General features: G+C 64.0%; 1 protein-coding gene across 1 annotated transcript; it reads right to left on the minus strand.

Annotated features, from left to right (window-relative positions):
• Positions 1 to 1,646: 1,646 nt before the first annotated feature.
• BRSK1 (BR serine/threonine kinase 1) lies at positions 1,647 to 13,628 on the minus strand. Its single transcript, XM_078850372.1, has 9 exons — positions 13,225 to 13,628; positions 8,596 to 8,690; positions 8,294 to 8,379; positions 6,176 to 6,316; positions 5,272 to 5,388; positions 4,931 to 4,964; positions 4,070 to 4,138; positions 3,950 to 3,971; positions 1,647 to 2,122 (listed from the first exon to the last, which is right to left on the minus strand). Exons 1-9 carry the CDS (start codon positions 13,331 to 13,333, stop codon positions 1,647 to 1,649), a joined length of 1,149 nt encoding a protein of 382 aa, XP_078706498.1. The 5' UTR covers positions 13,334 to 13,628.
• Positions 13,629 to 13,826: the final 198 nt, after the last annotated feature.

Here is a 13,826-nt window from a genome sequence, read left to right on the forward strand (position 1 = left end):
ACCCTCCTGCCATATAACAGTTCGAAAGGCGAAAATCCGGTCGACTCCTGGGGCACCTCCCTGTACGCGAACAGCAGGTGCGGTAAGTACTTGTCCCAATCCTGCAGGTGCTGGTTCATAAAGGTTTTCAGCATCATCTTTAGCGTCCCGTTGAACCTCTCCACCAGCCCATTGGACTGGGGGTGATAAGCTGAGGCCCAGTCGTGCCGGACCCCACATTTCTCCCACAAGCACCGGAGCAGGGCCGACATGAAGTTGGAGCCTTGGTCTGTCAAGGCTTCCTTGGGGAACCGCACTCGGCTGAAAATGGTCAGGAGCGCATCGGCCACAGTGTCGGCTTCAATGGAAGCTAAGGGCACGGCCTCGGGGTAGCGGGTGGCAAAATCTACCACCACCAGAATGTATTTCTTCCCCGACCGGGTCGTCCTGCTGAGAGGCCCCACGATGTCCATGGCCACCTTCTGGAAAGGCTCCTCTATGATGGACAAAGGTCTCAAAGCCGCTTTCCCCTTGTCCCGGGCCTTCCCCACCCTCTGACAGGGGTCACAGGATCGGCAATACTGCCGGACCGTGGTAAAGACCCCGGGCCAGTAAAAGTTCTGTAGCAACCTCTGCCGGGGGCGCCGGATTCCCTGGTGCCCTGCGAGGGGGATGTCATGGGCCAGGGACAGGAGCCTGTGGCGATACTTCTGGGGGACCACCAGCTGCCTCCTGATCCCACAGGACTCTGCTTCCCTTGTGGGAGCCCATTCTCGGTACAGGAACCCCTTCTCCCACAGGAACCTCTCCTGGCAGCCTCTCCTCATGGTCCGTCCCACACTGAGGTCGGCCAGGTCCCTGAGCTTCCGCAAGGAGGGATCTTTCCTCAACTCGGCCTGGAACTCAGCGGCTGGGGAAGGGATGGGGCCCGGTTCCCCCTCAGTGGCCAGGTCTGAAGCCTCCGCCTCTCTGAGCCGTGCCCCTCGGCGCTCCCCCCCCACCAGGGTAGGGTCCTGCGCCTCCGGTGTGGTACCCTCCCCGAGGTCAGGGCGCAGTGCCCCTCGCCGGCTCTGGCTACGCGTCACAACCAGGGCGGTCTGGGGCTTGCTTGGCCAGTCCTCTAGGTCGCCCCCCATCAAAACTTCAGTGGGCAAATGGTGGTGCACCCCCACATCCTTGAGGCCCTCCTTGGCCCCCCATTTCAGGTGTACCCTTGCCCCGGGCACCTTAAATGGGGTCCCGCCCACCCCTGTCAGGGTCAGGTAGGTGTTGGACCCCACCCGATCTGGAGCCACCACTTCGGGCCGGGCCAGCGTCACCTCCGCGCCCGTATCCCAGTATCCATTGACCTTCCTCCCATCCACCTCCAGGGGTACAAGGCACTCTCTCCGGAGGGACAGCCCCGCGCCCCCCCTATAAACGGAGAACCTTAAGTCTGGAGCATCCAGCCCCGCAGAGGAGCTGGCCTGGGAAACTCCTCCGTCCTGAGCAGTTGGTAAGCTGCCAGCCCTCCTTGCCTGGGAAGCCTGCCCCTTGTCCGGCTGGGTCCCTACCCAGTTAACCCTGTGTGGGTTGGGTCTGCTCAGTCTGTCCCTGAGCCTGGGGCACTGGGTCCGTACATGGCCTCTCTGGCCACAGTGATAGCAGCTCAGGTCACGTTGGTCCTCTCAAGCCGGGTGGTTGGTCCTGACGCCGGATGTTCCCCTTGGGAGGGGATGCTCCATGTTCCCCCTTTGGGAGGTCCCAGGGTGACTCTCTCTCTGCATCATGGTGGGCTTGTTCCTTTGGGACTCCTCCCTGCCACCCCCTGCCCGGCTGTTCATGAACTTGTCGGCCAGCCGCCCTGCGAGTCGCAGGTTGTCCCCCAACCACAGCCTCAGGTCAGCTGGGCACTGTTCATACCCTTGCTCCAGTACAATTAGGTTGAGCAGGTCCTTAGTTTGGGTCCCATCTGCCCATTTGTGGGTGTATCCCCGCATCTGGAGGGCCAGTTCTAGATATGTGACCTCAGGGGTTTTACGCTGACTCCAGAACCTTTTCCAGTACACCTTGGGAGTCAGCCCAAACTCACGGAGAAGGGCTTTTTTGAACAGTTCATAGTCCCCTGCCTCCGCCCCTTTCATTTGGCCGTACAGCCCCACGGCTTCGGGGTCCAGTAAGGGGGTGAGAAACTGGAGCCTGTCGGCAGGGTCAACCCTGTGCAGCTCGCAGGCCTTCTCAGAGGCGTTCAGGAAGTCATCTATGTCCTCCCCCTTCTTCCGCTGGGCCAGGACGCACTTATCAAATCTCCATGCAGTCCTGGGTCCCCCCCGCACTCACCGCAGCCGGGGGCTCACTGCTCCTCAGCCCGGCCAGCTCCAGCTCACGCTGTCTCTGCTTCTCTTGTTCTTCCCACTTCTCCTTTAGTTCCTGCTGCCTCAGCTCCAGCTCTTTCAGTTTTATCTCCCTCTCCCATTCCAGCCGCCTCAGCTCCAGTGCTGGGGAGCTCCGCCGGGAGGATCCCCTGCTGGCTGCGGGGGTCACGGTGCCCTCAATATTCGCTGGGCTCCTCCCAGCCCTTCCCCTAGGCATAGGTGGGAGGGGTCCTGGGATGCCCTCGGCAGCTGTCTGACCACGCTCGGCTGGGACAGACACTGGTGCCCACCCTGCATCTGCCGGGCTGCTTCCCTCAGAGTCAGGGACCGGCTCCTCTGAGCGATCCTCCTCCTCCAGCCGGGCAATCAGCTGTTCTTTGGTGAGCCTCCCAGTGCCCAGCCCCCTCTGCCTGCACAGCTCCACCAGGTCGCTCTTAAGGCGTTTAGCGTACATCTCCCTGCTGGCCACTCGCAGGCCTGGGTGCGCTCAGCTCCCCACGGTTTCCAGGAGGAGCCCCTACTGTGCCAGCCCTTCTCCAGGTCACCACCTCTCTCCCAGGGTCAAGCTGCAGGCTCCTCCGCCCCTGGGCCTGCTCACCGCAGTCCCCAGGGAGACCCCGTTACTGCAACAGCCCTTCTCGCTGGTCACACACTCCCAGGGGTTAACCGCCCCCCGAAACCGCTCCTCTCTGAGCCTTCAGCACGCCTGGTCCTCGTCAATCCCCCTTCGTTTTACTGCTCCTCAGTCACTTACTGCAGGAAGCGCCGTTCACGGGGTGCAGTACATCCCACCGCTGCCACCAGTTGTCACAGAGTGTGGGGGAGTCAGAGCCCTGCACCCCCCACTTCCTGCGATTCACCGTGACTCTCAGCCGCCAGCAAAACGGAAGGTTTATTGGACGACAGGAACACAGCCCCAAACAGAGCTTGTAGGTACAGACAACAGGACCTCCTCAGTCAGGTCCATCTGGGGGCAGGGAGCTTAGACCCCAGCCCTGGGGCTCCCTCCGTTTCCCCAGTCCACTCCCAAACTCAAACCCCCTCCAGCCAACTCCCCCAGCCTCCCCCCAGCTCCTCCTCCAGCCTTTGTCCAGCTTCCCGGCAGAAGGTGTCACCTGGCCCCAGCCCCATCCTGGGCTCAGGTCACCTGCTCCAGTATCGTCCCTCCAGTGAAGTCACCCCCGGTATCCCATCCCCCATGCCGACAGTCCCAGTGAAACTCCCCCGCAACATCCCCAGGTCAGTCCGCCCCACCCCCTGCTCCGTCACATAGGGTTTCAGGGGCGTAGGGGGAACAGGATACAGGGGTACGGGGGGATGGGGCGCAGAGAGTCTGGAGTTCAGGGGGACAGGAGTACAGGGGTGCAGGGGGCACAGGGGAGTGGGGTACAGGAGTTACGGGGGGACAGGGTCCAGGGAGTCCAGGGGTGCAGCGGGAGCAGGGTACAGGGGTACAGGGGGAGGGAAGTCCAGGGGTATAGGGGGAGGGGGGCTCGGGGGTACAGCAGGAGGGGAGTCCTGGGGTATGGGGGGTTTCGGGGGTACAGGGAGAGGGGAGTCCGAGGGTACAGAGGGCAGGGGGTTCAGGGGCACAGGGGGAGCAGGGCACAGGGTACCAGAGGATGGGGCGCAGGGGGTCTGGAGCGCAGGGGAATGGGGGTCCAGGGGGAGCAGGGCACAGGGGGATGGGGTGCAGGGGTCTGGGGTCCAGGGGTAGGGGGGTTCAGGGTACTCACCACCAGCAGGGCGAAGAGAATGACCCCGCAGCTCCACATGTCGGCCCGTCGCCCGTCGTATTTCTCACCCTGTGCGGCACAGACACAGGGTTGGGACAGGGAGGGGGCTCCCCAGGGAACACCCCCAGGCCCCCCCCCGAGGTAGACCCCCCCCCTCCCCAGGGCACAGTCTCCCCCACCCCCACCCTGCCCCTCCCTGGGACCGAACCCCTGAACAAGTGGGACCACAGGCCCCCCAGGACGAGGGGGAGGGGCCAGGCTAGGAACAGACGGGGGAGGGACCCACAGCCTGGCCCCTTCCCCGAGGAAAAGCCCCACCCCCAGCCCCGCCCCCAATGAGGGAAAGCCCCCCCATTCCCTCACCCCGCGCTCCAATTCCCCGGCCACACTCAGCGCCCGGCCGACTTCAACAGTGTCTGGAGACCCCACGTCCGTCTGTCCACCCCACCCATCCGACCCCACCTGGGTTGTGGGGCTGAGCTGGGGGGCAGGAAGGGGCAGAATATGGGGGGTCAATGGGCTGTGGGGCTGGCATGTGGGGCAGGGAGGGGCAGGACATAGGGGGTCAATGGGCCATGGGGCTGAGCTGGGGGGCAGGGAGGGAGCAGGATATGGGGGTCAATGGGCCATGGGGCAGGGAAGGGGCAGGAAACCAGGGTCGATGGGCTGTGGGGCTGGCATGTGGGACAGGGAGAGGGCAGGATAGGGGGTTGATGAGCCGTGGGTGTGGTGTGTGGGTCAGGGAGGGGGCGGGATATGGGGGTCGATGGGCCGTGGGTCAGGGAGGGGGCAGGATACTAGGGTCGATGGGCTGTGGGGCTGGCATGAGGGGCAGGGAGGGGGCGGGACTCCATGACTTACCTTGATCACCTCGGGACATGCATAGTGGGGAGAGCTGGGGGGCCAGCAATAGGGGGAGCAAAGAGAGAGAGACAGACAGACAGACAGAGGGAGAGACGGAGTGAAAAGGAGGCTCAGCCCGAGGGGGGCGGCTGAGTCACACAGGCCCCGCCCCCCCGCCCCACACCTCCCCATGGACGCCCAGCCCCACCCCCAGCCAGGGCGGGGAGGAGGGGCACCGAGGCAGACAGCGCCCCCAGCAGCCCCTTCTCCCCGCTGGCCAGTCCCCCGAGGCCCCTGCGGATCTCAGCCCCCCCACCCCACTCCGCCAGCCCCCCAGCCCCCCGCCCCATGGGGCTCACCCACAGCTGGTCTCCAGCAGGCTGGCCCCGACCTGCAGGGACGCCATCCCGAAGTCCGCAATGCGGATGTTGTTCTTCTCGTCCAGCAGCAGGTTCTCCGGCTTGAGGTCACGGTGGCTGCAGTGGGGCAGTGGGAGGGTTAGAGACCCCAAAGGGTTAAGAACTGGCCCTGCCCCCAGTGCAAACAGGAGTGACTCCGGCTTGACCCTTGGGGAGCTGCGATCAGAAACCTATCCCCAGTGCAAACTGGAGTGACTCCAGATTGACCCTATGCGGCTGAGATGATAACCCTTTCCCCAGTGCAAATGGGAGTGACTCCAGATTGACCCCCGGGGGCTGAGATCAGAGCCGGCCCTGCCCCCAGTGCAAACAGGAGTGACTCCGGCTTGACCCTTGGGGAGCTGCGATCAGAAACCTTTCCCCATTGCAAACAGGAGTGACTCCGAATTGACCCTTGGGGAGCTGAGATCAGAAACCTATCCCCAGTGCAACCAGGAGTGACTCCAGATTGAGTCCAGGAGTTAGAGATCAGAACCGGCCCTGCCCCCAGTGCAAACAGAAGTGATTTCAGACTGACCCCATGGCGTGGAGATCAGAACTTGGCCCTGCCCCCATTGCAGTCAGCGTGACTCCGGATTGACCCAGGGGGCTGAGAGCAGACCCAGTCCTGTCCTCAGTTCAAACAAGAGTGACTCCAAATCAATCCGGGGGGGGCCCTCAGCTCAGACCTGTCACTCGCAGGCTGCGTGTGATGTGGGAAAAAACGAGAGGATAAAAGACATACTACTGTTCCCAGCGAGAGGAGCGCTGCCTGAGCTGGAGTGGGAGAGAACGGGGGGGAGGTGGGGGTCACGGGGACTGTGGTGGGTTGCTGTGGGGTGGAGGGGGTGCTGGGGGGGCTCACCAGATGGAGTAGCTGTGGCAGAAGTCCAGGGCGGAGACGATCTGCCGGAAGAACTTGCGAGCCTCTTTGGGGGTGAGGCGCCCCTTCTTCACCAGGTAGTCGAACAGCTCCCCGCCCGAGACGTGCTCCAGCACCAGGTACCTGGCGGGGGCATGGGGGGGAGGCAAATGGGGAGAGGGGGGTTATGGGGAAGGGGATTGGGGGTGGAGTCAGGGCCGGGGAGGGGGTTGAGGGACTCAGGGGGAGGCGGATTAGGGGCGGGAAGTGAGATAATGCCAGGGAAGGGGCAGAAGGAGGGGTGGGGGGTTAAGTGGGGAGGAGGGAATGGGGGGAGGAGGAAAGGTCACGACCAATCAGAACTCTCCCTTGACACCACTGCCCCCCCCAACCCCCGCCAGCCTGGCTTAGCCAGGTCGGGCTGGGACAGTGACCCCACCGTGCGCTGCAGGGAGCGGGGCAGGGGCCCAGCAGGGGGCGCTCTCCCCCAGCAGGCAGGGCTGGCCCCATTGCCCCAGGGCAGCACTGGGGGGGGGCTGTGCCAGGTTTCACCCCCATGTGTCACATCAGCCAGTTATGTCACAGCCCAGCGATGACAAAGGCACCTTGTGTGGGCATGTGTGGGGGTGGGGGGAGCCAGCTGTCACTGCCTGGCATCTAACGCACCCTGCCCCTAACACAAACCACACACAGAGCAGAGGGACACACACCGAGCAGGGCCTGGCCCCTCCAGCGGGGGGAATCAGGGCACCCCCCCCACCCCAGCGGGCTCTGCACAGGGTCTCACTCACGGAGCCCTGTCGGAGAATCCCCCCCCTGCCCCCGGACTGAGCCTTGTTCCAGACGTGACACCACCCACCCGCCAGGAACCCAAACACGCCCATTCCAGAGCCACGCTCGAGAACCTCAAACCAGCGGGCTGCCCCAGGTCTAGATCCACGCCCTAGAACATCGCGTTCGGGGCGGGAGGGTCATCACAGAGCAAACCTGCTGGAAAAGCAAACACGCCCACAGCCATGTGAGGGTCCAGCACAACCGAGCAAACTCAGCTGCGTTCTGGAGCCACAGTCGGGAACATCAACGCCCAGCGGGTTCTAGACACGCAATCTAGAGCGTCGCCTCCAGGAACCCTGCGTCACCCCACCCGTCCCCTGGACAAACGCACCCTCTCCAAACTGAACATCAAAGCAACAAGCCTGCCCCAGCTCTAGGACCAAGATCTAGACCATCATAGCAACTCTAGGACAATGAATCTAGACCACCCCACTCTGGAAAAGCAATCAGTGCAGAGTCGCCCTCCAGAATACCAAACACACCCGTTGCTCAGCGCTGCTCTAGAACAGCGAAGCAATGCCCTGTCCCGATTCTAGGTCCATGACCTTGATCCACAAGCGAAGGACCGGCTTATTACCGAATGGCCATCTAGAAAAGCCAACACACCCACTGCAGAGCGATGCTCTAGAATAGCAAAGCGGGGACAGGGGCCCTTATTCTAGAGTCAAACTCCAGAGCTTCGTGTACAGGACGGCCTCCCTCCAGAACCGCCAGCTAGACAAGCCAGTGTGGCCAATTCCAGAGGGCCGATCTAGAACGCAGAGTCACCGTTTGGAGCGCTACTCCAGGGCATGGTGCCCCGAGACCATGTCGATCTAGAACATTGACCGACACGCCCCCGTTCCAGAGCAGTGCTCTAGAACATCAGCCCCGCCCCCGCATTCCAGAGCAGTTGCCTTTAGAAGCGAAAGCACAGATTCAAAGGCTCCGATTGGCTGGCTCACCATCTCCCCGGCCAATTGAAACCCTTTGAAGTGACAGCACAGATTGGAGGGCTCCGATTGGCCAGCTGGCAATCTCCTCAGCCAATCAAGAACGGCCCGGTTTTAAGACATATCACAGGACCTCCCCAGGGTAGGAGACAGCCCATGTCCCCCCACCCCGCCAAAGTTAAGCGGTGTCAGACTGTCTGTGGGCTGGGATGGGAGACCTCAGCTGGCAGAGAATGGGGCACGGGGCCTTTCCCCTCTAGGGGGCGCCGGCTCCCACCCGGCTCCAGGGCGGGGACTGGCTGGCTCGGGGGGGGAATGGGGGGGACACGCGCAGGGAGCGTCTATAAATACCTACAAATATTTCTTATTCTCGTAGACGTCGTGCAGTTTCAGCACGTGCGGGTGCTCGATCAGCTTCAGGATGGCGATTTCCCGCTCCACCTGCAGGGGGCGACAGAGAGAGGGGGGATGGGGAAGGGAATCGGGGCGGAGCGGAGGAATGGGGGCCGGGGGGTGGGGTGCCCAAGCCTGGGTTCCAAACTCAGCCACGCTCCCCCCTACTCCCAGGGGGGCTGGGGGGGGATCAAGGGGGACTTTGGATCCAGGAAGGGGAGGGGCCTGCAGAGTGTCCCCCCCACATCACCCCTAGCCACTCACCTTCATCAGCACCGACTCCGACAGCTTCTCTCGGTTCACGATCTTGATGGCCACTTTCTGCCCCGTGATGCAGTGAACGCCCAGCTTCACCAGCCCTGTGGGTGGGGAGAGGGGTCAGCACGGCACCCCTCACTGGCCCTGCCGAGCAGCGCCCCCCACTGGTCCTGCCGAGCACCCCCACAAAACCCCCCTGCAGCACAGCGCCCCCTACTGACCCTCCTCCCTGCAGTGCAGCACCCCAGTGAACCCCTGCGTGCCCCCGCTGATGTCCCTGTCCTGCCGGGTGCTGCACCTACGCCCCCCACCCCCGATCGAGATCGGGGCCAGTCACACCTGGGCAGTGGTGTCAAGGGAGAGCTGGCCTGGCTTTTTAAGTGAAACTGACCAGAGATAAAAAAATGAAACTGACTGGGGGGGGTTAACACCCCTCAACTCTGTCTGTTTGTCTGGCTCCTTCCACCCACCGTGCCTCGATCCAACCCACCCCTCCCTAGCATTGCCCGCCGCCCACCTCCCCTGGCCCCAAACGCTCCAACAGTCACAACCAAGAGGGAGCCATTGTCCTTCCCCAGGTCCGTGACCGGGGCCCTTTGGGATCCGGGGGGCAGAGGGTCCCAGAGAATCCCCGACACCCAGAATCGGGGCGATCCCCTGGATCATCCAAACAGCTCAGTGTGTGTGTGTGTTTCCCCGCCCCATCCCTGCCGCCTCTGTGTGCCCCCCAACCCACGTGGATTTCTGGCAGCCCCCCTGAACAGATGTTTTGCTACGTAGGGGACGGTGGCCACTTTCGGCCGGCCCATCTCTCAGCGCACCTCTCCTGCCTACCGTGTCCTCTGGCCGGCATCTCCCCTTTCGGCCAGAGAAATGGCTGGAAACTCGACCGGCAAAAGGACAAATCTGCCCTTTCCAAGGCCAGCCGGGATAACCCTGAACAGCGGAGAGCCGCCCCGGTATCATTCCCAGAGCAGATCCTTCAGAGACACAGCCAAGCTGGATTTCAAAGTGGCCAGCGCCCGAGAATCCCCCCCAGCCCTTGGCAAGCCTGTCCGAGGGTTAATTCCCCTCCGGGTTAAAAGCGGGCAGCCCCCTTTCCCAGCTGGGTTTGTCTCGCTCCGATGTCCAGCCGGGGGGTTGGGTTCGACCTTCCTCTGCCCACTTGAGGAGCCCGGGAGGAAATATTCGTTCCCCACGTCGGGCCCTAGAGCCGGGGATCAAGTCCCCCCCCAAGCCGTCTCCGCGCTCAGCACCAGAGCTGGAGCTCTTGGCGTCTCTCGCCCTCCGGCAGGTTTTCTAACCCTTCACTCGTCCCCCTCGCTCTTCTCCGGCCTCTGCCGTTTCGCCACAGCCTCCTCGCGCTGCAGGCCCAGCACTGGGCGCAGGATTCACCCCCGGGCCAGATCCAGAGGCCAAACCACCTCTGCTCCCACTCGGGGATCCCGGGCTGATGCGTCCCAGGGTCCTGTTAGCCCTTCGGCCCCAGCGCCGCCCGGGGAGCTCAGGCTCTGCCCCGTTCGCCGGCGCGTTTTCAGACCCATCCGTTCCGGGCTCGTTTTCGGGCGTCCTCGGGTTCTGATCCAAACGCCGCCCAGGTGTCTCGGGCTGCGACCTCCCCACTGTTCCCTTTCTCAGCCGGGCCTACTGCTGCCCCCACAACGGCAGCGAGGGGCACGTTTTTACCAGGCCGCGGGGTGAAGGAGGGACCGGCTTCCCCGGGCGAGGGGCGCATCCTCCGGCACGGGGGCCACTTTTCCACCGAGTGTCTCCAAAAGATCTGCTCCAGTTCGTCCAGGGATTGACTCCAGGACGGCAGGGGGGACACACAGGGGTAGAAACCTCCCTACGCAACCTACAGGGGCTGAAGTGGACGGTGGGGGGGGGGCGGCCAGTGACAGCAGGGGCTGGATTCGAAGGCTGAGTCTGGAGGCCAAACTCCCCGAAGGACTGGAGCACAGAGCCCTGGGGACCCCCTCTCGCTGGCCTTGCAGCAGTGCCCGTCCGGGCGTCCTGGGATGCACAAGTCTTTGGTGCCCAATGGGAAGATGTCAGGATGGGGCGGGGGGGAGGAGAAGCTCCCCCCCAGGCCGGGACCCCAGGCGAACCCTCGTCCTCTGCACAAGCCCCATCCCAGGTGAGCCTGCGCCACGGGTCTGCGCATCTGTCTGGCCAGGGGACCCACCTGGCCCTGCCCGCGGGTCTGAGGGTCTCAACATGGTGTTGCTCCCAGAGTTCGCCCCTCGCCTCCTGTCTCCCTCCGTCTTCCCCAACTTCCCTCCAGCCAAATGGGCGCGGCCTCTGGTAGCGCACGGATGCACAGCAAGGGGCGGCCTCCACCCCTAAGAACTCACAATCTAACTAGACAGAGGGAGGATTGGGGAAACTGAGGCAGAGAGCGATTCAGGGACTCACCCAGGGACACCCACAGAGTCACCAGCAGATTCCTGAGCCCACTCCCTTCACCACATCCCATCCCCCCTCTCGCTCGCTCCCCTGGGCAGGTGCTACCACCCCTGTTTGCTAGAAGGGGAAACTGAGTCAGAGAGCGACACGGCCCCATAGGCAGAACTGGGATTACAGCTCTAGTCTTCCCAGCTCCGGGCCCATGGCCCTGGCCTCCCTGCGCTGCCTCCTTCTGCTCCACCCCCGGAGTAAACAAAAAACATTTCTGCAGGCCCTACACAAACCCAACTCCCCGGCATGAATTCCCACGGCATGTTGCATGGGAGTGGGGGGGTATCCCAGTTTGTGGGGGGGCAGAGAGACAGAGCTCCCCCCCACTTAGGGGGCCAAGATGGGAACTCCCCTCCCCAGCAGGTCTCCATCCTTCCTGCAAGTTTAACCCCTCTAACTCCCCAGCCCTGGAGGCTGGCTGGGGGTGGGGGTTTCTATCTCACAGGCTGGATCCCCCCCTCCATACAACCACTGCATTAAACCGGCTCCCCTCCATCCTCAGCCCAAAATCCACCCCCCCACACACATTAGATCCACCGTCAGCTCTGCCCCCTCCCCAATATTCATCGCTGCCTCCCCTGTTTCCCCCGAACCGCCCGGTGTGAGCCAAGCAAGGCCTGGAGATTTGCAGCAATTTCCCTCCCCCTCCAGCGGGATTTCCTCGAATCCCCGCCCCCCCCCCCCCCGCGCCAGACGTCCACGCGGTTCCCACAGCCCGGCACTGCAGCAAATTGCTCCATTCCCCCCCCCCACAACCCACAACCTCTTAGTGTACAAATATAACCCCCCGCCCCCGCACACACACACAGAGACAAGGGCATGAGGGAGCGGGGCAGGGGGGTTTGCCCCATATCCGAGTGACCTCTGGTATTTCTAACCCCCCACACCCAGCACAAGGGGATGGGGTGGACAGTGGGTTTTCCGGGCTGCTGGCTAGGAACCTAATGGACATCTGGGCTGGGCACCTCCCCCCCCCACGTCACTCCCTGCAGCAGAACCCCCCCCACACACACACAAACACCTGCCCTCTGCCTAGAGATTTTCCCTCAAGACCCCAGTACTGGCTGCAGTGGGTCCAGATCCAGAGTCTGTCCGTCCAGCCCCACTCCCCCATCCCACCCCAAGGCCCAGGTGTGAAACTGACCAGCCCCCGCCCCCCGGGACAGAGGTGAAACAGACACACACATGCACCCCTGCCAGGCTGGGATTCCCCCCCCCCCGTCACTTCTGGGGTTGCTCCCCATCCCCCCACCCTCGCCATGCACAGAGCTCCTGGAAAACTGACTCCCAGCACCCCCCACACACACTTCTCAGTCCTACCCAGGAAAGGTACAGCCCCCACCCCAGATCCCATGGCTGCAATGACCCCCCAACCCCATCGCACCAGGGACCCCCCACCCCAGATCCCATGGCTGCAATGACCCCCCAACCCCATCGCACCAGGGACCCCCCACCCCAGATCCCATGGCTGCAATGACCCCCCAACCCCATCGCACCAGGGACCCCCCATTCCATGACCCCACAACTCCACTGACCTCACCCCAGACCCCATAAGTCTATCAACCTCCCTACCCTAAGCTCCTGGCATCACTGACCCCCAACTTGCCCAGCTCCATCCCTGGGGGGATATTAAACCCCCTCCGACTGCCCACATTCCTCCTGTGTCCCTCTGACCACACTCTGGCCCGGTCCAGTGGGGGTGGGAAGGAATTCTACTGGGGGCCTTTACGCTGAGCCCATCACCCTTGCATCTGGGCAGATGATCTAAGCTGGGAAGTGTCTGTGTGTGGGGGGGTAGGGATGAAATATCTTGTAGAGTCCACCCCCCCCCAGTTTCAGGGCGGGGAACTTACCCCAGGCAATGGGGGGCAGAAGGACTCTGTATTGCCCCCCCCCAGTATCAGGGCGGGGGATCTACCCCAGGGAATGGGGGAGGGGAAGGGCAGTGTATTGGGGCCCACCCCCTTGGTATCAGGGCGGGGGATTTATCCCAGGCAATGGGGGGGCGGGAGGATAAGGTATTGGGGCCCATCCCCCCGGTATCAGGGCGGGGGATCTACCTCAGGGAATGGGGGGGGGGAAGGGCGGTGTATTGGGACCCATCCCCTGGTATTAGGGCAGGGGATCTGCCCCTGGGACCGCAGGGGGGAGTGGGGGGGGCCGGTGCCGCAGACTCACCCGTCTGGCCTTTGCCCAGGGTCTTCTCCAGCCGGTAGGGCCCCACGTACTGGGCGTGCTGGGGGGCCGGGCCCGGGGGGTGCCCCCCAGGCTCCTTGCCGCCGGACATGACGGCCGGGCCCCCTTTGTCTGCCACCTCCCCCCCCCCACCCCGCCTCGATTCCCCTCCCTGGGCAGGAACAATAGACGGAGGCCCCAGCCCCTCAGCCCCGCATGCCGGCGGATTTGGGGGGGCCGGGGGGAGGGGTGGAGGGACCGGGGCCGGGCGGGGGGGCTGGGCTGGGAGGGAGGCTCACCGCCCGGGTACCAGCATGATAGAGGGGGCCCTCCCCCCCCCCTCCCGCCAGGGATGCTGCGACCGGTGCTGGAGGATGCTCGTCCCTGGCTCCCCCCCCCCAGCTGCCTCCTCCCCCTCTCCCCCCCCCCCCCCGCATCAGCATCCGGGCACCGGGTGACAGTCGCCGGCGGGGTGAACCCGGCCCGCCGCGCGGGGGGGCGCAGAGGGGGAGCGGGGGGAGGGAAGGGGGGTGTGATGGGGGGCGCAGGCGGGGGGGGGGCTGTCGCTGGGCGGGTGTCGTGCCTCGGTGGCCGGGAGGGGGGGG

Source organism: Lepidochelys kempii, chromosome 23 (genome assembly GCF_965140285.1).
Source record: "Lepidochelys kempii isolate rLepKem1 chromosome 23, rLepKem1.hap1, whole genome shotgun sequence".
NCBI classification, from domain to species: Eukaryota; Metazoa; Chordata; order Testudines; family Cheloniidae; genus Lepidochelys; species Lepidochelys kempii.

Coding starts and splice junctions, on each gene's coding strand:
- BRSK1 (XM_078850372.1), bottom strand. CDS start 13,333: ATGTCCGGCGGCAAGGAGCCTGGGGGGCACCCCCCGGGCCCGGCCCCC. Junction 6,317..8,293: donor TACGAGAATAAGAAATATTT/GTAGGTATTTAT, acceptor TGCCCCCGCCAG/GTACCTGGTGCTGGAGCACG. Junction 2,123..3,949: donor CCCCTGCGCCCCATCCTCTG/GTACCCTGTGCC, acceptor TGGACCCCGAAG/CCGTGGGGCTGTACGGCCAA.